General features: G+C 45.6%; 1 protein-coding gene across 12 annotated transcripts in view; it reads right to left on the reverse strand.

The window, feature by feature from the left end:
* LOC119960968 (protein unc-80 homolog) overlaps positions 1-22,146 on the reverse strand; it is a 475,408-nt gene that overhangs the window by 285,949 nt on the left and 167,313 nt on the right. For 9 of the 12 annotated variants that reach the window (XM_038788547.1, XM_038788537.1, XM_038788528.1 and 6 more), the window contains 6 exons: positions 17,116-17,445; positions 14,427-14,558; positions 13,370-13,517; positions 12,415-12,522; positions 8,766-8,914; positions 2,229-2,392 (listed from right to left, as the gene is read on the reverse strand). In XM_038788547.1, coding sequence (XP_038644475.1) covers positions 2,229-2,392; positions 8,766-8,914; positions 12,415-12,522; positions 13,370-13,517; positions 14,427-14,558; positions 17,116-17,445 — 1,031 coding nt within the window. The remainder of the gene's footprint in view (positions 1-2,228; positions 2,393-8,765; positions 8,915-12,414; positions 12,523-13,369; positions 13,518-14,426; positions 14,559-17,115; positions 17,446-22,146) is intronic. The other 3 variants (XM_038788541.1, XM_038788566.1, XM_038788560.1) reach the window with 1 other exon arrangement.

Raw genomic sequence — 22,146 nt, forward strand, 5'->3', positions numbered from 1 at the left:
GCGGGCCTGGATTTTCACCATGATAAAGACCCCTAACCCCGTCCAGAGGTGTCCTGAGTTATTATCCAAAGGGGCACATTACCTCTCCAAAGGGATACCCTGACAATCTATCGGGCCGCACGGTGGTACAGTGGTTAGCACTGCTGCCTCACAGTGCCAGGGACATGGGTTCGACTCCAACCTTGGGTGACTGTCGGTGTGGAGTTTGCATTCTCCGCTGTGTCTCCGTGGGTTCCCTCGGGGTGCTCCGGTTTCCTCCCAGAGTCCAAAGATGTGCAGGTTAGGTGGATTGGCACTGGTGCACTGTAGGGAGTCTATGTTTCTATGAATTCCACCAAGTTCAGACCTGTTCTTACCTTGTCTAATCTGTACACTCTGGGTTTCACATTCCTGGCCTACCAAAATCTCCCTTCAATCGAGGTAACTGCTGATTTAAATAGCCAGCTACCTCCGTAAAGCATGCATGTGTGAACTCCAGTCCCGCTCTTGCAAAAAGACTCCCTGTGGGCGGAACTTAGGACTTCAGGGCGCATCTGCCATTTTAACCATGATGGCTTTCTGTTGTGGCAAAAATCTGGGTCCATTTGTAACCGGATATGCAAATGCAGATATGTCCCAACAAGATTCTAAATTTTACATAGAATTTACAGTGCAGAAGGAGGCCATTCGGCCCATTGAGTCTGCACCGGCTCTTGGAAAGAGCACCCTACCCAAGCCCATACCTCCACCCTATCCCCATAACCCAGTAGCCCTACCTAACACTAAGGGAAATTTAGACTCTAAGGGCAATTTATCACGGCCAATCCACCTAACCTGCACATCTTTGGACTGTGGGAGGAAACCGGAGCACCCGGAGGAAACCCACGCACACACGGGGAGAACGTGCAGATTCCACACAGACTGTGACCCAAGCTGGGATTCGAACCTGGGACCCTGGAGCTGTGAAGCATTTGTGCTATCCACAATGCTACCGTGCTGCCCTAAATAAACCAATATATTTTTCAATGTGTATTTTTAAGTGTTACATGTAGATTTCACTATTCAGTTAACAAATAGAACAGAAAGCTAAATGGATATATAAACACTCAGTTATTGCTTTATCATTCATTCTTTTGTTATACATTAGTGACACTACAATTGGCTTGCTGAGGCTGCATGTCCTTCTATGTGTGGACCAGACTTTGTTTAGTTGCATATACATACGGCATTGCAAGGTAAGGAATGCAATTATACACTGTGATTTGATTTATTTCCACAGTTGTGAATTGGCTTGTGAATAAGGAAAATTGACACATGCATAATCGGCAAATTAACTGTACAATTTCTTTATTATGATAATAAATAAAGCAGTAAAGTAAAGGAAATACTCAATATCAATAATGTTCATTATGATAGGAATTATTACAATGTTGTAACACAATGAGAATGCTTTTGTCAATGACTTATAGGCTGGTAAATTGATCTCTATATTCCTGTAGACAGTAATGTTAACTGTGATTTGATTTTTGAGAAAAGTCAGGGAATTACCTTCCAATTTATCTTATCTTTATCTAAGGAAGATTGAAATTTTAAATAAATAAATCACATGGCTACCAGGTCTTCGGTGCCATTATTTTTCAGTCCAAGTGACAGAGGCATGAACACGGGCTTAACTCTAACAATCCACACTCATCATTGGTTTTAATGGGCAGGGTGGCGCAAAAATCCCTGGAAATAACGGACTGATGTAAGAAACTGCTGTTGCCCATGCCACAATTTCCTGAAAATTCTATTCCCGTGTAATGGCATATTCCATGGGCGCAGCACCAGTATCACACACCTTTTCTGCAAATTTCATATCTATGTTTCAATGAGCATAATGACAATTTCAGGCATGTGCCCCAGGTGTCCAGAGGGCACTCTGACCAAGATGGCATGCAGAGTATTTCCTGCACAGAAAGAGTGTGCACACACTTCCTGCCATTTGGATTTCTACAGCACTCATGTTCCGCCTGTCAAAGAGGTGCTGCGTAATCTAATTTCTAGGACATGGGGACAACGTGAATGAGTTGTGCGTGCGGCATCACTGTGATCACGATGCACAGCAGCCCTTACCCTTCTCTCATAGAAACAAGAACTGTTAAGCACTTCTTTATTAAGCTTCTTCAAATTAAAACAGCGCCATTAGTCACAGAAAATACAGTCACAATAAAAAATTCAATTAAATTTAAGCCATAACATTTGTGTACCTTTTGCTGACTGACACTTTCTTTTCTTCAGTGTCTTCTGGTTTCTTACCAGGTGTTACCTTGTCCGTACTATCGAGGAGAGCACTTAGTGCCACCCTTCTAAAAACATTCCCATGAGCCTCTTTGATGAATTGAATAAGTTGACGAATGTCACAATAAAGTCCCTAAAGAAAAGAATTTATATGAGCACAATTTATATCAAAATGCTGAGGATTCACTAATGCAAAATTAGCTGATTGCAGTCATCCATTTTCCTTTTCGGTTTAGGTTTAAAATAAAAATGATTAAACGCCTGTAAAAGGTCTCCTGTTTGAGTCAGGCTTGTTTTCAGTCATTGTTCTCAATAATAATTAACAGGTCTGTCTGCAGAAAATAATTTTTCTTCTACCTGCCAACATTAATTTTCTATGCACACTACATTAATACAACCAAAAAAACAAATGGTAGATGCCAAAGGTGTATCATATGATTGCAATTTAAACAGTTGGCTAAAATGACTGAGTCCTCAAATATCTTTTCCAAAAAGAAGATGGATTAATTTTCTCATTTTTAACGTTTCGCCCTTTCACTTTGTCGCTTTCTGGGACATAATTCCGGTTCTATCTAAGGAAATAGGCAACTAAAATCAGTTTCAGGTTCAGAACAGATATTGTCGAATAAATAATACTTCTGGCACTCTAGGGATTTGATCACACAAAAGATTATGGGAAAGCTAAACAGTTCCAAAATCAGTTCAACATTATTTCTCAATCACAATCACGTATGGTGCAAAATTGGGACTTGGTGTATTGGTCGGGCACTCCCCTTTGGGAGCTAACCATCCTCGACCCAACCTTCTTCAGCTGATTCATCAAAGACCTTGTTGATGATTGTACCTTCTTCAGCACCATTCAGGACTCCTTAGAACGCCGGGTCGGAGAATCGCTGGGGGGCGGCGTGAATCCCGCCCCCGCTGGCTGCCGAATTCTCCGGCGCCGGAGGTTTGGCGGGGCGCGAATCGCGCCGCGCCGGTCGGTGCCCCCCCCCTGCGAATTTCCTGCCCGTGATGGGCCGAAGTCCCGCCCGTTCTACGCAGGTCCCGCCGGCGTAAATTGGAGTTGGCCCCTTACCGGCGGGACCTGGCGGCGCGGGCAGGCTCCGGGGTCCTCGGACGGGCACGGGTTATCTGGCCTCAGGGGGTGCCCCACGGTGGCCTGGCCCGTGATCGGGGCCCACCGATCCGCAGGTGAGCCTGTGCCCTGGGGGCACTCTATTTCTACGCGTCGACTGTGTAAGCATCCGCGATGGCTGGCGCGGTGAACCCCCCCTGCGCATGCGTGAGGATGGAATCAGCAGTCGCTGACGCTCCTGCGCATGCACGGACCCACGTCGGCCGGAGGAGTCCCTTTGGCCCCGGCTGGCGCGGCGCCAAAGGCCTTCCACGCCGGCCGGCGCAAACCACTCCGGTGCCGGCCTAGCCCCTGAAGGTGCGGAGGGTTCCGCATTTTTGGGGCGGCCCGACACCGGAGTGGTTCCCGCCACTCCACTGCGCCGTTTCTGCCCGTGACGCCGATTCCCAGAGAATCCCGCCCCACATCCAAATGCAGTAAGACTTGGACAATGTCCAGGCTTTGGCTGACTGGCTACGAGTAACATTTGCGCCACACAGTTGCCAAGCAATAACCATACCCAACAACAGAAAATCTAACCATTCCTCTTTGACATTCAACAGCATTACCATCAATAAATCCCCCATTATCAACATCCTAAAGATTACCATCAACCAGAAACTGAACAAGAATAGCCATATAAATACCATGGCAACAAGAGAAGGTTAGAGACTAGGAATCCTGTGGCGAGTAACTCACCTCCTGACTCCCCAAAGCCCGCCCACCATCTATCTGCAAGCACAATTCAGGAATGTGATCGAATACTCTCCACTTGCCTGGATGAGTGCAGCTTTATCAATACCCAAGACATTTGACAACATCCAGGTCAAAGCAGTCAGCTTGATTGGCACCACATCCTCAAAGATTCATTCTCTCCATCACTGGCATACAATGGCAGCTGTGTGTACCATCTACAAGATGCACTGCCTAACCTCACCAAGTCTCCTCAGACAACACATTCCAAACACACAACTGCTACTCTCCAGAAGGGCAAAGGCAGTGGATACTGGGGAACATCACCACCTAGAAATTCTCTTCCAAGGCACTCACCATTCTGACTTGGAAATATATCACCATTCCTTCACTGTCGCGGGGTCAAAACCCTGGCACTCCCTCTCTAACAGCACTGTATGTGTACTAACACCACATGGTTCAAGAAGGTGCCTCACCACCACCTTCTCAAGGGCAATTAGGAATGGGCAATAAATGTTGGTCCAGCCAGCAAATCCTACATCTCACGCATGAAAGAAATGGCATCTGCTGTGTGCATGCATGCTTCTGAAGTAAGACTTGCCAGATTGCATATTGTTCAGCCCTTTAGCTTAGATGCAGTGAATGACTGCCAGAAATATGGAGGTGCAGATCATGATGTCAATTAGTATGTTGCTAGTGTTTTCATTTTAAAGCATTAAGTAATGCCTTCTTAACCTTGCACATCTGAACATGTGTTCAGAGTGAATTCCACTGTCGGGTTGGATGGGAGGTATGCCAAAGGTATTAAGGTACTCTGCTCCTTAATTGGATTGGATTGGATTTGTTTATTATCACGTGTACCGAGGTACTGTGAAAAGTCTTGTTTTGCGTATAGTTCAGACAGATCATTATGTACATGAAAAGAAAATACATAGGGAAAACATAAAATACACAATGTAGATACATAGACACATGCATTGGGTGAAGCATACAGGAGTGTAATATTAATCAGGTCAGTCCATAAGAGAGTCGTTTAGGAGTCTGGTAACAGTGGAGAAGAAGCTGTTTTTGAATCTGTTCGCGCGTGTTCTAAGACTTTTGGATCTCCTGCCCGATGGAAGAAGTTGGACGAGTGAATAAGGTGGGAGGAGTCTTTAATTATGCTGCCCGCTTTTCCAAGGCAGCGGGAGGTGTAGACAGAGTCAATGGATGGGAGGTGGGTTCCAGTGATGGACTGGGCTGTGTTTACGACTCCCTGTAGTTTCTTACAATCTTGTGCTAAAAAGTTGCCACAACGGGCTGTAATGCAGCCAGATAGGATGCTTTCTCTGGTGCATCTGTAAAAGTTGGCAAGAGTCAATGTGGACATGCCAAATTTCCTTAGTTTCCTGAGGAAGTATAGGTTCTGTTGTGCTTCAATGGTCGTAGTGTCGACGTGAGTGGACCAGGGCAGGTTGTTGGTGATGTGCACACATAGGAATTTGAAGCTGTCAACCATCGCCACCTCGGTCCCATTGATGCTGACAGGGGTGTGTGCAATACTTTGCTCCCTGAAGTCAATGACCAGCTCTTTAGTTTTGCCAACATTGAGGGAGAGGTTGTAGTCATTACGCTACTCTACGAGGTTCTCTATCTCCTTCCTGTATTCTGACTCATCGTTGTTTGAGATTCGACCCACTATGGCCGTGTCGTCAGCAAACGTGTAGATGGAGTTGGAACCAAATTTTGCCACGCAGTTGAGTGTGTATAAGGAGTATAGTAGGGGGCTAAGTATGCAGCCTTGCAGGGCTCTGGCATTGAGGACTATCATGGAGGAGATGTTGTTGTTTATCCTTAGTGATTGTGGTCTATGGGTCAGAAAGGCAAGGATCAATGAAGTAAAGTCACACGGGATCAGAGGTGAGCTGGTAAGGTGGATACGGGACTGGCTAGGTCATAGAAGGCAGAGAGTAGCAATGGAAGAATGCTTTTCTGATTGGAGGGCTGTGCCTAGTGGTGTTCCACAGGTATCAGTGCTGGGATCTTTACAGTTCGTAGTATATATAAATGATTTTGCGGAAAATATAACTGGTCTGATTAGTAAGTTTATGGACGACACAAAGGTTGGTGGAACTGCGGATAGCGATGAGGACTGTCAGAGGATACAACAGGATTTAGATTGTCTGGAGACTTAGGTGGAGAGATGGCAGATGGAGTTTAATCTGGAAAAATGTGAGGTAATGCATTTTGGAAGGTCTAATACAGGTAGGGAATATACAGTGAATGGTAGAACCCTGTAGTGAACTCCAATTGGCTTTATTGGTTGGCCTATTGGAGTATGAGCTTCCTCAATGATAGCTCATTGAGGGGGCCCATATAATCACCTGTGTAGGCTTTGTGAGCAGTCTTAAGTTGACTGGACTGCTAGCAGCACTGTTTGTAGCTGCTCCTGTAATATCGTTATTGTAAATAAATATTGGTGTGGTGATGGAACTCCTGCCTCCCGTGGATTACTACAAACCCTCAAGAGTATCGACAGTCAGAGAGATCTAGGTGTACAGGTCCACAGGTCACTGAAAGGGGCAACACATGTGGAGCAGGTAGTCAAGAAGGCATACGGCATGCTTGCCTTCATTGGCCGGGGCATTGAGTATAAAAATTGGCAAGACATGTTGCAGCTGTTTAGAACCTTAGTTAGGCCACACTTGGAGTATAGTGTTCAATTTTAGTTGTCACACTACCAGAAGGATGTGGAGGCTTTAGAGAGGGTGCAGAAGTGATTTACCAGGATGTTGCCTGGTATGGAGGGCATTAGCTATGAGGAGAGGTTGAATAAACTCGGTTTGTTCTCACTGGGACGATGGAGGTTGAGGGGAGACCTGACAGCGGTCTACAAAATTATGAGGGGCATAGACAGAGTGGATAGTCAGAGACTTTTTCCCAGGGTAGAGGGGTCAATTACTAGGGGGCATAGGTTTAAGGTTCGAGGGGCAAGGTTTAGAGTAGATGTACGAGGCAAGGTTTTTTATACAGAGGGTAGTGGATGCCTGGAACTCGTTGCCGGAGGAGGTGGTGGAAGCAGGGACGATAGTGATGTTTAAGGGGCATCTTGACAAATACATGAATAGGATGGGAATAGAGGGATACAGACCCCGGAAGTGTAGAAGATTTTAGTTTAGATGGGCAGCATGATTGGCACAGGCTTGGAGGGCCGAAGGGCCTGTTCCTGTGCTGTACTTTTCTTTGTTCTTTGATCCAGTTGCAGAGTGAGGAGCCAAGACCTAGGTTTTGGAGCTGCAAGGAAAACTGTCAATGAGATGGCAGCAAGCACCAGCCTCATGATTTAGCAGTGCCTCCCTGAAAACTCTCCTCCAGGTTGTCGAGCAAAGGCTTTTTCTAATTCTCTCTTCTTTCCATGGGGTGGCAGCAGGACGCTTACTGACCATGGCAGTTCAGGCCGTGGAGCATGCACCTGCCCTTGAGCAGGGAACCAAACAAAGAATAGTATTCTCTCAGCCTTACACCTCCAGAGATATTCACCAAAGTCATCACAGACAAGAGGGCATTGTAGTCAGCAGGCTGCCTCCAGCTCTGCTGCAGATGTCGGGAACATAGAAACATACAGAGAAAAACTTCTGGTGGCGGCCATGGAGTGGTCGCACATAAGATGGTTCCTGCCAGCGGACTGTTTTTTGGCCCTTCTTGCCTGTTTTATGGGGCTGGTGCAGGTGGAAAAGTGGTAATATTGATGAACTAGGATTGATGTTAAAGAGTTACCAGACGAGGAGTGTGTCGAGCAAGGTACATGCTGCCAGACAAAAGAAAAAGCACCCCAAACTGACGTGACACCGCCACTGATCCAACATCCCCCCCCCCCCACCCCGACCCAACTCACTCCCAAGGTCCAACCGACAGCCAGTTTGGGGTGAGGAAGTGGGCATTGGTCAGTTGGTTCAGGTCGGGAGATGTTGGGGTTGAGGCGGTGCAGGGAATTTAACTGGGATCACATTTAGAGGTTCAAAATAAAAATAAAAAATCTTTACTGTCACAAGTAGGCTCACATTAGCACTGCAATGAAGTTACTGTGAAAAACCCCTAGTCGCCACGTTCCCATGCCTGTTCGCCCTCCCACAACCTCCCCAACTGACGCACCAAATCCCATCCACTTACTTTATACACCACCTTCTCCCTGGCATGTTATTTTCAATGGGACCTTAAATTTGCCTTCATTTTAGTAGCTAGTGCCATAAAAAAAGGGCCTGTCCTCTTTCTCTCCAATTATTTTACACTCTGACGCTGGACACTCTGACGCTGGACCGAGGAACACGCTGCCTGGATCTCATCCAGCCCGAGTTAGGAGTTCGGGCAAGATAGGCACAGACAAAATTTGGTGCAGCTAAGTGGGTACAGAGTGGCTGATTGCCACTCCGAGGACATTGTGGCTTTTACAAGGATACCAAGTAGGTTGAAACAACAACTTACTTTATTTTATAATAAACCATTCTACATAGCTCATGTAGTTCCCGATTGGGTCTTCTCTCGAGTCGGTGCCTTTTTATATGAAGCCAAGTATTGTTAAAGGTCCCCCACCCCTTTCTCGGGGAAGCTCTGCAAAATCCATGGGGTGGTTAATCACCCCTACCCCGCAAGGTCCCTGCGGGTTATAACAATGGCCCAATATCAAACCCATGACATATTAGTTCTGAGATACTCTTACCAGATTCTCAGCGCTGTGTAATTCATGTGTAGTGGATGCACATCGTGTGATCAGAGGTTTGAACATACAGCTCACAATAATTGCTTCCATACTTCGTGCAGCTGATTTACTGTCACCAGTGGTAAAATTATTTCCAAATCCAGCCTTGTCTAAACGTAGAAAATACAAATGAATACTTTATTTGCTAAGGTCCATGTTCACATCCCTCTGCCCTATTTAAGGAATTATAATCAATTTTATTTCAGACATTCTTAATCATCTTAAATCTCCCTGACTCATTTCCACTGGTCAGCAAATCATTTGTTTATTCTTATGTATCTGCACATCAATTTTCATGACAATATTCAAATAATAGCTGCTTTTGGTTATGAAGCTCCAACTGTTTGAGTCAATAGCCAATTTCCAAAAGTATTTTTTAACATAATCATTGCTTGCTACTAATTGAAACTGTTTATTTAACCATAGAGGATCAAGTTCAATTCTTTTTACCACATCCCTACTCAACTTTTCAAAGCATTTATTTCCCACACCACACAATTTCCTCCTCCCTCCTTTAAATGTCATTTTGGCTCAATGGAAAGCAAGCGCTCACTTATGACTCGGGTGGCTGTGGATTCAAGCCCCACTGCAGAGACCCGAGTACAAAATATAGACTGACACTTCAATGCAGTACTGGGCGAAAGCTCTGATTTCAGAGGTGCTAACTTTCTAAAGACGAAAGACAATTTGAACAGAATTATAGGGCGGGATTCTCCCATTCAGTGACAGAGTGTCCACGCCTTCGGAAACGCCGTCACGTTTCACGACGGCATGAACGGGCCGCTGGGAGTACCCCCTATAGGGGGCTAGTATGGCGCTGGAGCTCCAGCCTCCCAACCCGCGCATGCGTGGTGGCCTCCCTCAACGCGCTGGCCCCGATGCAACATGGCACGGGAGTTAAGGGGCCGCACGGAAGAAAATAGGCCCGGGGAGTGAGAGACCAGCCCACCGATCAGTAGGCCCTAATCGCGGGCCAGGCCCCATCGGAGGCCCCCCCCCCTCCCCCACAGGCTGCTGCCGACCCTGCGCGCAGAGTACCCCCGGCTATGACCAGGTGTGGACGGCGCTGGCAGGACTCTGCCTTTTTTGAGCAGCCACTCGGCCCATCCCGGGCAGAGAATCGGCAGCCCGGCCACATAAAGCGGCCCACGACCGGCGCTGCGCCAAACACGCCAGCGCCAATGGCGCCGCTTCTCCACTCTGCGGAGAATCGCATGCTGGCGTCGGGACGGCATGGCCCGGTCGCAGGGATTCCCCGGGCTGGGAGAATCCTGGCCCATATCTGAATGCATGAAGTACTCACGACAAGGTAGGTGAGTTAATGGCACAAGTAGAGATCTTGTAGCCATAACTGAGACATGGGGCAGTATTTAAGGTTTTGAGTCTGAATCGCTTAGGTCGGGGCCAAATGGGACTCCTGACCCTCCGCCATGTGGGAAACAGTCAACAGCAGTATTCTACCCAAATTTGTCAACTAATGACCCGAACGTGGGCTTTGATTACAGCCTGACATGGCAGGAGCGAGAGAAAGGGGGAACCTCCATCTTGGTGACATCTCAGTAATTTTTAAATTAAAAAATGGAGAGCAGCTGGGCCACCATCATGGAGGGGACTTGTGAAGCAGCTGTAGTCAGGCAACTGAGGAGGGCACCAACGCCTGCCTGAAGTGCTGGCCCTGTGACCAGGCGGTCACCAGCCACCTGACCTAATTCTCAATGACATTAGGGAGCCTGCAGGTCAACTGTTAAATTCCTGTCAGCCTCCAACAACAGAGTTTAATAAGCCACTAATTTCCGTGCCCACTTCTGTGCAGGTAGTCCTGCTGACACCAATTTCGCCTCCGAAATAGGGCACAGGAACAAGTGGCGCAAACATTTGTGTAGCCCACCTATGTACCCACTAGCCGGAAATTTTTGGTTGCTCATGCTGATGGGACCTTCAGGTCCCCCCGATGGGGCACCCCCACAGTTGGTTTCCTGGTCGCGAGGGGTGCATTAAATGGGAAATCCCGCTGACAAGGGCAGGACCAGAAAGTCCTGGCATTGGCTAATGGTGGACTGCCTGTGCCACCATGAAATACGGAGCGAGTTACAGTAAAATCCCGCCCACTACCTTATAGTTCCAGGGTGACTAAGGTTGTCAACTAAACATTCCAATGCGATTAACGTTAACAAAAGAAAGGAAAAATGGAAAAGGACAGGGATAAGCCAGAAAGTAAGTGATAAGATAAAGACAGTAGTGAGAAAGGATCTTAGCCTAGATAATCAGAAGTCAGCTCATTGAAAGGCATTCAATTATTAGAAGACCTGATGGGATAAATGCTGAGAAGTAATTTCCCCTGGCTGATGAATTTTGTTGTCAGATTGAGTCCAGTCATTTAAGTCTGAGAGCAGAAGAAAAGTATTCACTCAGAGGTTTGCAGATCTTTGAAATTCTTTACCCAGGAGGACTGCAGATGTTCAGTCATTGAGTATATTCTTATCACTTACTTCCTGGCTTCTCTCAGTGTATTCAACATCAAAATCAATAGGCTTTTGGAGACTAAGGAAATCAAGGAATATGAAGGTAGGGCAGGAAAGTAGCGTTGAAGTCAAGGATTAACTCTGATTTTATCAAATGACAGAGCAGGCAGGAGTGGCCTCGAGTGCTCTTAATTGTTTTGTTCTTCTCCATAAGCCATTCCCCAGTATCACAGTGAAATAGATCATTTAAATATGTGAACCTAGATGGTGATTCTCTGTAGGCTGTTCAGCAATGGGAGCACTACAGCCAGTCAATCACCTGACATCAAATGACATGTACAGTGACGTAAATCACAGAAGACCTGTTTGCCAATTGTGTTTGTGTCACATACTTATTAGAACAATTCAAAACTGAACTGACTCTCTTCCTCTGCTTCAAATACTTATCCAATCTTTCCTTAAAAATGCAACGATTCCTGCCTCAACTGTACGACAAAGGCCAAAGACATTCACCTGGGACAAAGCATTTTACGTTCCAACAACTCTACATAAAAAATCTTGTTTTTGAGCCATCGCCTGCCTCTCTTCAAGGCAGTTTTAATTTGACAACTCTCAATTGGGGAATTAGTATAATCCTACACAGATTCTTCCCCTCCTTTATTAAATTGCACTGATGCTAACTATAATACCAACCTTCGTTAATCTGGTAGACATTAATTAATTCAATTCTGGGACCTTCCTGGAAGATATGACTTGAGTATCTATGTGCCTTTGCTAACTGATCCTCCAGTGCAATATTTTTGTCTTCAATTGAAATTTGCAGCTCTTATGTAGAAAACAAATTCTGAAAAGCCTTTCTAAAGAAACAATACACATCTCTCAGTAACTGGCAGTTTGATGGAGAAATAGAAAGTAGGGAATCATTTTCCTGATACACAACCCTCCAATTTCAATGTTTCTGTCACAAACAGCACACTGGCTCTTTTCTTCATCTAATAATTGATTTTAATTTTACTTCAAGAAGCTTTAAAGCCAAAGCAATTTTAAACAACTTCAAAGCAGCATTCCTGAATAAGGCTTTGCAATCATAAGCCTACCCATGCAACATCCTTTACTTATGGATAAAGGAATAAGTAAAATGTACTTACCTGTGGTTGGCCTCCCGATTGGAGCCACCAATTTTCCTGTTTCAAAGAGGCTGGGGCGCCTAAAGCGGATGTTGCAACCCCCAGCTGATCGGATCTGAATACCTAGTGCTATTAAAGAAATTTTTGGAAAATAAATGGCTGTTAAAGAAACTAAAAAATGAACATGAGGAGAGGACATCCACATCTCGGGGATTTCTCATAAAAAGAAATATTCCAGTGAGTTTTTAACAACAGACAGGAAGCTTTAGATCCTTCATGCAAACTGTTGAATTTTATGGAAGGTGAGGACCACCTAGTTTGGTACTACATGTGAACTCTAGGTAACCCCACCCTCTTTTTTTTTTAAACAGGAAAATGGTAGCTGCAATTTTTAGGAAAAAAATGTTTTTAATTCTGTCTTTTAGATGGAGAGATTGATTTGAAATTTAGCGGGGGAGGTGTTGTTAAAGAATTATGATTTCAGGTATCAATCTCCAGGTTTACAGAATCTTACCCTCACGTTTCTTTTTCAGTTTTCCGAATGTTGATGATGCAGTCGTTTGGTGCACCTCAAGGTATGTACCATGTTGGCTTTGTGATTCCTCACACAATTACTAGCCCATCTCAACAGTGCTAACAGAGAAAAATGCAAGGGAGGGTAGGTGTTTTTCCATTTTATAGGTCTGAATTAGTGGGCAATTCACCCTATACTATTCATAAGGATGTGCAACTGATTAACTTGAGAGACTTACAGAATAGAGCATGGAGAACTTGAAGAGAAAAAAGAAAAAACAATGAAATGGTAAAAAATACTGATTTTTACAGGATTGCAATAAAATCCAACTGAAAATCAAATAGATACAAGTAGCTATCTTGTAACTATTAGTATATAATCAAACACTACTGATTATATACTTAGAAACTGCCACATACAAAAGAAAAAAAAACAGTTGATAGAAAGAGTTGCTGTACTTACTGTCAGTAACTGGTTCCATGCAAAACCCTAGCAAAGCATGTAAGAAATCCACTACATTGTTCAGGGAATCCTTGTTCACATACTCCCGCAGAGTTTGCCGAAACTGTACTTTGCTAAGTTTGTACAATCTAGTAAGGCAGTTCTGTGCCTAAAATGATTAATACATTTTAAAATAAACAATGCTTAGTAATAGCTAACAGTATTCTTCAACAAATTTGTATAAAATTGATGCTAGCATCAGAAGTTGTGAAAGATTAATCATAGAATCACTACACTGCAGAAGGGGGCCATTTGGTTCATCGAGTCTGCACAACCCTCCAAAAGAGCATTCGATCTAGGCCCACTCCCCTGCACTATCCCTGTAACCCCAGCTAACCTTTGGGCACTATGGGGCAATTTATCATGGCCAATCCACCTAATCTGCCCTTCTTTGGACTGTGGGAGGAAACTGGAGTACCCGGAGGAAACCCATGCAGACACGGGGAGAACGTGCAAATTCCACACAGTCACCCAAGGTCAGAATCAAACCCGGGTCCCTGGTGCTGTGAGGCAGCAGTGCTAGCCACTGTGCCAGCGTGCAATCCTAAATAATAAATCAATGTTATTTCATTCAGATGTATATCATACCAAGGAAGCAATAAGTTGATTGATTGAAAGAAGGGACACTTCAGTACAGTACTGCAGATCATAGTTCTATATAACATTAAAGAAGTGTTGTCCTATTTTTCTGGTCAAAGGTGACAGTGGATCAGCCTACATTTAGATCAGTGATGTTTAAGAAATATTAGAACCGATAAAGGTGTTAATTACTTGAGCTAAAAAATCTTCAACTGAGTTCAAAGGAGCCTATTTTATGATTTGAGTTTATAACTTTGGCTAAATCTGAAAAATGCTCCTACTTATAATAGGCCAGCTATGGTTAAAAAAAACCTTTACATTACTCCCAAAATATGCCTTAGCTGCTAAGTACAGAATAGCACCAGCTACTGTGTGCCATTTCTGGGCCACAACGTTTTTAAAATCTTAATGTTATTATTTCTAAATAGAAGCTACTTACTTGAAGGCGTAGACGATCACCTGACAGCCCACGGTGGCCCTCACCACATCCATACGCACACCCCAGTGATTTTACTATTTTGATGAGCATTGTTAATGTAAGCTTATGAATGTTGCCTGAGGTATCTTCATCCTAATTAAACATAAACACATGTTAGTACTACATGATAAGAGACTAACTGCAAATATTTGCATAAAAAGCTGGACTGAGGAATGATTTTCTCTTTTTATACGTGTATAAATATATATACGAAGAACAAACTTTGCATATCTTTTCCACACATGAAGATATGCTTAATGATTAAAACCTGGGGCGCGATTCTCCGAAATGGAGACAAAGTCCCGACGCCGGAGTAAAAACCAGAGTGTTTCACACCGGAGTCGGAGCCCGCTCCCAGCCCCCTATTCTCCCGCCCCCGGGGGGCTAGGAGCGGCGCTGCATATTTTACACGCGCTGGGGCTTGATGCCGCGTAAAAAGCGGCGCCGCGTAAATGACGCGGCCGGCGACGCGTAAATGAACTCACCTGCGTATGTGCGGGCTGGCCAGCGCCAACCCGTGCATGCGCGGTTGCCGTCCTCCCCGAGGCCGCCCCGCAAGAAGATGGCAGATGGATCTTGCGGGGCAGTGGAGGAAAGGAGGTCCTCCTTTAGAGAGGTCAGCCCGCCGATCAGTGGGCCCCAATCGCGGGCCAGACCCCATCGGAGGCCCCCACACAGGCCGCCCCCCCAGCGTTCCCGCACAGTTCCCGCCGGCAACGACCAAGTGTGGACACCGCCGGCGGGAACCTGTCGGGTCGGAGTGGCCGCTTGGCTCATCCGGGCCAGAGAATGGCAGGGGTATCGGAAAATCGGCGTTTTGAGTGTCTCGGGTGATTCTCCGGCTGGTGCGGCGCAGAACTCGAGTGCAGGAAGACATAAGGAAGGAGGATGTCCAAAACCCAAAGGAAAGCCGCTGAGAAGAAGAGGGCGAGTGAAGGTTCGCCGCTGAGTGGAAGGGTCTGTTCAGCAACTGGAAGGATGGCAGAGGCTGGGTGGGGCTGCATTGTTCACGGCAGAAAAGATGACTGAGGTAATGGCTTTGGAACTTGAAAAACAGTTCCCAAAGCACATGGAGGTGATGAGGAAGGAGATGATGGCAGCATTGAAGGTGCTGGTGGAGGAGGCGATTGCCCCGGTGAAGGCGGCTGTGTCGAGGACATCGGACGAGGTGCGGGAGCAGGGGGAGAAACTGAAGGGAGTGGAGGAAGCCTTGACGCAACACAACGATCAGCTCACTTTGATGGGTGGGGAGCTGCAGAGGGTTGTGGAGGCCAACAAGGGTCTGCGAGCCAAAGTGAAGGACCTGGAAAACAGATCTAGATGGCAAAATCTGAGGATCGTGGGCCTGACCAAAGGGTGGAGGGCCAGAGACCGACAGAGTATTTTGCCAAGGTGGGGGCGGAGCTGTTGGGGGATGGGGAATATCCCTCTTGGTATGAACTGGATCGGGCTCATAGGGTGTGGAGGCTTGAACCAAAGGCGAATGAGCCACCAAGAGCAGTGATTATTTGTTTCCATAGGTACCGTTAGAAGGAGAAGATCCAAAGCTGGGCAAAGCAAAAGCGGGAGGTGCAGTGGGCTGGAGTTGGTATACATATATACAAGGACTTTACTGAGGAGTTGGTGAGGAGGCAGGCGAGTGAAGATGACAATGTATAATAGTGGTGTGCGGTTTGACATAGTGCACCCAGCTAAATTGAGGGTGACCTACAACTCCAAAGACTTTTATTTGAGATGGTGGAAGCGGCGGAGTAGTTTGCGAAGGCATAAGGACTAGGGCAGAATTGAGAAATGTGACTGAGGATTGGACTTGGACTGAGGGTGGGGGTTGGAGAAGTGTATCTAGCTCTATTTTTTATTGCATGTTGTTATATGTGCTAAATGAGTTGAAGTTGCCTATTTGGACAAGGTAAGAGTTGGGATTTTCTTTGCAATGATGATTCTTTGGGTTTTGTGTTTACACTAGGGTTGTGTGTTGAAGGGGGTTTCTTTGTTTTTCCTGGGACCAGGTTGGGGGAAGGGAATTGGAGGGGAGTGGGGCCTGGGCAGGGGCCTCCACAATGACTAGCTCAAGTGAGGGGTTTGCTGGAGGGAAGTTTTCGGGGTCACCTCGGGGGTAGTTCTTGTGAACTTGGAACCAGGGCCCCAGTAGCCATTTTCGGGGGTCGAACCGGCAGGCAGGTGTGGGGGCAGATGTTGTTAGCCTTGGCCTCGCTGATTGCCCGGAGGCGGGTCTTGTCGGCGTGGAGGTTAACTTCTGCATCCTGGGATATGGCTTGATGGGGGAACCTTTGACTCTCGGGAAGGTGAAGCCTCAGCTGAAGGGGATGAAGGAAGGGTTTCACAATTCATGGGGGCTGTTTATTATGCACTTCCGAGACTTGGTTGCCACTGAATAATGGCGGGGGGAGGAGGGTCGGAGTATTGTTGTTTTTGGTCACACTGTTATTGGATTGATTGTTAATTTGTTCTTTTTTTTTCCTGGAATGTACATGTAGATGTTTTGGTCTGTATATTGAGCGGGGTGCGGTTTGTGTGTGGGGGATTGTTATTGTATTTGTTTTTGTTTGTTTTTTGTTTTGTTGTTTATTCATGAAATGTTGAAAATTACGAGAATAAAAAGATTCATAAAAACAAAAGAACAACAAACCTGCTCCTCATTTTTGCACTTTTTATCTCCATCATCTCCTCCACCGCCACCTCCTCCAGCATCTCCACCTCCACCCGCACTTTCATTTCCATCATCTGGTGTAGCTCCAAATGCACCTGATGATCCTCCTGGTGCTCCTCGCTGAGTAACTGCTTCTTTCTGCCATTTTTCATCTATATTGTTCTCCTTATTTTCTTCAATTTTGTAATTCTTATCCACTGATGGAACCACCTCCAGCTGCAGCAGGCAGTCAATGATGTTCAGCCCCACATCACATATACGAGAACTGATGTCATGGTTAAGTACCACAAACAAAGCATTTAGAATAACCTAAAATGTTTTTAAAAAGTTAATTTACAAATACAATAGTAAGCATTGTCTCAATACACAGTTCAGTTGTTACATTTTGCAAAGATGCGAATTTAAAAACTAAAATTTCAGAATAGCTGTTGATGACAATCCCTTGACTAATCTAAACAAATATATTTGGTCTTCACAATAGAGCTCTGCATTAATGACAAAGCAAAATAGAGATCTGGGGATTGGGCAGTGGTGGGCAACCTGTGGCCGAGGGGCCTCATGGGGGCCATCAAGTTTCTGAGTGAGGCCCAGAAGACATTTTTTTTGACTGTTGCCCACAGAGTTGCCACATTCCGCTGGTTTCCACCTGCCTTTTAGCTTTGGCAAAGGGTCATCTGGACTCGAACCATTAGCTCATTTCTCTCCATACAGATGCAGCCAGACATGCTGAGATTTTCCAGCATTTTCTCTTTTGGTTTCCGATTCCAGCATCCACAGTAATTTGATTGTATCCAGCTATGTAGCTTTATTAACAGTATGACTTATGTGATACGCAAGTAAAGCAACGGTAAGTGAAGTGAAATTCATGCTGATTGCACACAAGATTGACAGTGGGAGCCGTGCACTCCTTCTGTGTCCAATTAAACATAAATACTACTTTTGTTTTTATCACTTGACATTGATGACAGTTCTATTAATGCTGAATGTTGACAGTTGCCCACCAATAAAAAGTTGCAAATTCTGGGCCCTCTAATTTGCTAAGAAACTGACTACTTACTATACACCAACAAAACTGTTTAATGGTTCAGTATGCTATTTAAAAAATAATCATTTTCAGTGATTTCAAATCAGATTACCTACTGGTATAGCAACACCCTTACGAAAATGATTATTTTCTCTGATATACCCACTTTTTCATCTGTTTATAAATCTGCACTAGATTGTCACTGCTAAATCATTAAGCAATATGTTTTCAATGGAAAGAAAATGATAAATAGTTATGCTCTATGACACTTCCCAACTCCACTGGCTTATGGAGAATTTAATTTTTTGATTATGAAAATTAATTTTAGCAGACACCTGGGGCTGGTTTTTGGGACTATGTCCCCACACCGTCATAAAAAATGTGGCCTTTCACAACAGAAAAACTGCCGTGAAAGGGGCACATATTCATAGCCCTGCAGGGGGCATAATACAGGCCTGGGCTGACTAATGGTACGCAACATTTGTGTCACACAAGTACCAGGCGAGATCAATGCCAACAACAGACAGTTCAATCACCTTCCCTTGACATTCAATAGACTTACTTGGCAATAATATACCATCATAAATTGGCCGTTATCAATATCTTCAGATTAGCATTGACCAGAAACTTAACTGGGCCAGCCATATAAATACTGCGGGTACAAAAGCAAGTCAGAGATGGGGGTGGATTTTCATGTAGGACGCAGGAACAGGAAATGGAACTGTTAGCGGAAGAAATTGCTATATGTGTCAGGATTGGTACAATAAAAATGTCTCAAAGTATTGTAACAGCACAGGTCAAGGGCAAACCAGCAGGCAAGGGGTTAAACATATACCAAGGGAAAACCAGCAAGCACTCACATTGGAAATTATTTAATCATCTCACAGAGCATTTGAATATGAAAATGGAAACACAGAAGGCCCCAGGAAGTCTAATGGATCCATTGTCCAACACATTCGCACCTCTTCTAGAAGTTAAATATGTGAAGCACAAACCCATGAGATTATAAGGAAACATTGTATTCTTTAATCATTTTTCCATTATGGGGACCAGAAAATATGCATACTGATGTATTGTTCCAAATGATTCAGTGATGTTAATACCTGCTTGTGACTCCAAAGAACTTCAAATATATATGCATGTAATTCTGAGGACAGGCAGAGCTGCCTTCTGCAAGCTACAAGATAGTTCCAGAATCTATCTCTCCTGTGTGCATACAGTTTTTCTGAATTAAACAAAGTTTTACCAACACCACACGGTCGAGAACAGACTTTGAGGTTTTTCTTCCCTCCAACAGTTGGCTTAGTCAGGGCAGGAGATCAACACAGGGCGACCGACGACTATGTGGCTCCAAATGGGGTGAGTGTTTTTTAATCTACCACCCAAAGTTAGGGTGCAATTCCACGTTGTCATTGGCCGGCCATAAGTTGCGATCTTAAAGAACAAAACGGAGGAAGAGTCTGACCGCTTATGGTGAAATAAAAATCGTTGGGGGAAACCAGGGTGTGGGATCGGGTAGTTAAGTTAAGGAAAACTTGTCAAGGAACTTGCTTTGGAGATTGAAGTGCCTGATAATAAGTAAAAACCCGTAGGCTGAAATGCCACGGGAGAAAGAGTTGGAAGGATCTCACCTAGTATGAGAAAGGAATAGCCGCAGGAGTAACCGCGAGAGTGTAGAGCTGCGGAGGAACCCCACAGGAGTGGTGTGTGTGTGTGTGAGAGTGAACGGCAGAGATGGCCGGATCCAATAAAACAGGCAGCAGGAGCAAGGTAGAGCAAGATAGATGGGGACCCGAGGGATCGATCATGCGGAAGATTGTAACCCACAATATTAAGTTCATCTAAAAGATGGGGGAGAAATGATACAACCCAGACGCACCCGCAGCTGAGCAGAAGGCCTGGTGGGCAGGCCAAACCAAGAATAAGTATGAGAAGGGGGTAATAATTGCAACTGCAATTTTAAGTAATATAGGGAGCAAAGAATTGCAGGAGGAAAGAGTGGTAGCTGTAAGACGCACACAGGAAGGGGACAGGAGAAAGCCGCAGGGCAGATTTGTGGGGACTGTGACCCCCGACCGCACCACGTGTCATGGAGGAGAGTGACTATGGGGATGACTGGGACAGTGTAGAGGAGGGAATGCACGGGGATTATGCATATCCCCTTCCTAATGAGGAAAAGGAGGAAACGTTGCCTGTAGCCCCAGTGCATGTAGTGAGGAAAATGGTGGAGGGGCAAACCACTGAACAGCATATTCAAACTCCCTTCACAACTGGGGAAAAACAAATGATCTTGAATGAACTGCCCTCTCTAAAATGACAGGATGATAATGGCTCTTTTTGGGATAAACTGGATGAATTACGGGAGGCTCATGGGTTAACCAATGATGATATCCATTTATTGTTAAGGGCAAAGATTCCCGCACCGTATGATCCAAGGTTAGCTCCGCTGGAAAATTAGGAGGAAGGCAGTGCTACACCTGCAGGAAAGAAGGGCCTTTCGCAAGGGAGTGTAAAAGCAAGAGCCTAAGCAATGACCCCTGACGTGTCCGAATTGCAGGACAACAGGACACGAGCAGGAAAACTGTTGGGCAAAGGGAGGGGGCAAGGAAGGTCAGGGTCCCACAGCCCTAAACAGCAGGGGGGAATCGAGTGCACCAGGATCGGTAATACAGGTTTCAGCTAAGGATTCAGCGAAGATGTTCAGTGCCCTAAAGCAATGACACGTTTCTGCCCTCATTGGTAAAGAAAGGGACTCCCGGATATTTGTTGATGGGCTGTTAGGGGCCAGCCGTGCACAATGTTGATAGATACAGGGGCCGCAATATTCATCACCGATATAGATTTACCCATAACCGGTCAAACAACCCAGATCGGGGGGGGGGGGGGGGGGGGGGGGGGGGGGGATGGGGTCCGTGTAGCCACATTAAGTGAACCCACTCTTTTGGAAATCAGGGATTTTTCTGTAAGAATCCAAATCTGGGTATATAAGACTGCTGAGGGAATTATATTAGGGATAGATTGGCTAGAGCGATTGGGAGCAGTAATAAATGCTAAAGCACAGGCCATTGAGTGGAAAGGGCCATACAATGTAGGTCGGTGGGGAAGGAAGGCCTGGCATCACATCCACAGCATGGCTTCAGTCACCATTGACTGGGGGCAGCAGGGGATGTGGGGAATAATAGCACAGGCATACCCAGCAGTATGGGCCAGAAACAAGCAAGATTGTGGGAGCCTGGAGGTGACTCCAGTCACCATCATAGGAGACCCACACCCACCATATAAACAGTATCCCATAAAACGGGAAACAACCGAGGCAGTAAGGGAGACAGTGCAAGAATTAGAAGCTCAGGGGATAGTAAAAGAGACCCATTCATCCACTAACTCCCCAATTTGACCGGTGAAGAAGCCAGATGTTCGAACTGACTGACGGTAGATTACACCAGTTTAAACAAGCACGGGGTAAGGGAATACCCCATTGTGACAAATCTGACCACTATTTGGAATAACCTTCACCCAAAACAGAATGTGTTCTCAGTATTAGATATAGCCCACGGGATCTGATCTATTACAGTGTGGGAAAAGCATCAGGTCAAATGAGCTTTTACCGTAGGGGAAAAACAGTTTACTTGGGCTAGTCCGGCCATTTTTCATAGGCACATGGCCGAGGTGGTCGCCCAAGTGAATCTTAGCGGGACACAGAGTACCATACTCCAGCATGTAGACGACATCCTAATAGCTTCAGTAGGGGAGCAAGACCACATCATCGCCCTCACCCGGACCTTAGCAACCATACAGCGAGTCGGCCTTAAGATCAACCCCAGGAAGGCACAATTAGGGCGGGAAGAGGTGGTGTACTTGGGATACCACATTAAACAAGGGGAAAGAAAGATTCCAGGAGATCGGAAGAAAGCTATTTTAGAAATGCCAAAAACCCCAGACTATAAGAGGAGTTAGGCAGGCATTGGGACTATACTGTAGGAACTTTA

The sequence above is a fragment of the Scyliorhinus canicula genome, chromosome 2 (assembly GCF_902713615.1).
Source record: "Scyliorhinus canicula chromosome 2, sScyCan1.1, whole genome shotgun sequence".
NCBI classification, from domain to species: domain Eukaryota; kingdom Metazoa; phylum Chordata; class Chondrichthyes; order Carcharhiniformes; family Scyliorhinidae; genus Scyliorhinus; species Scyliorhinus canicula.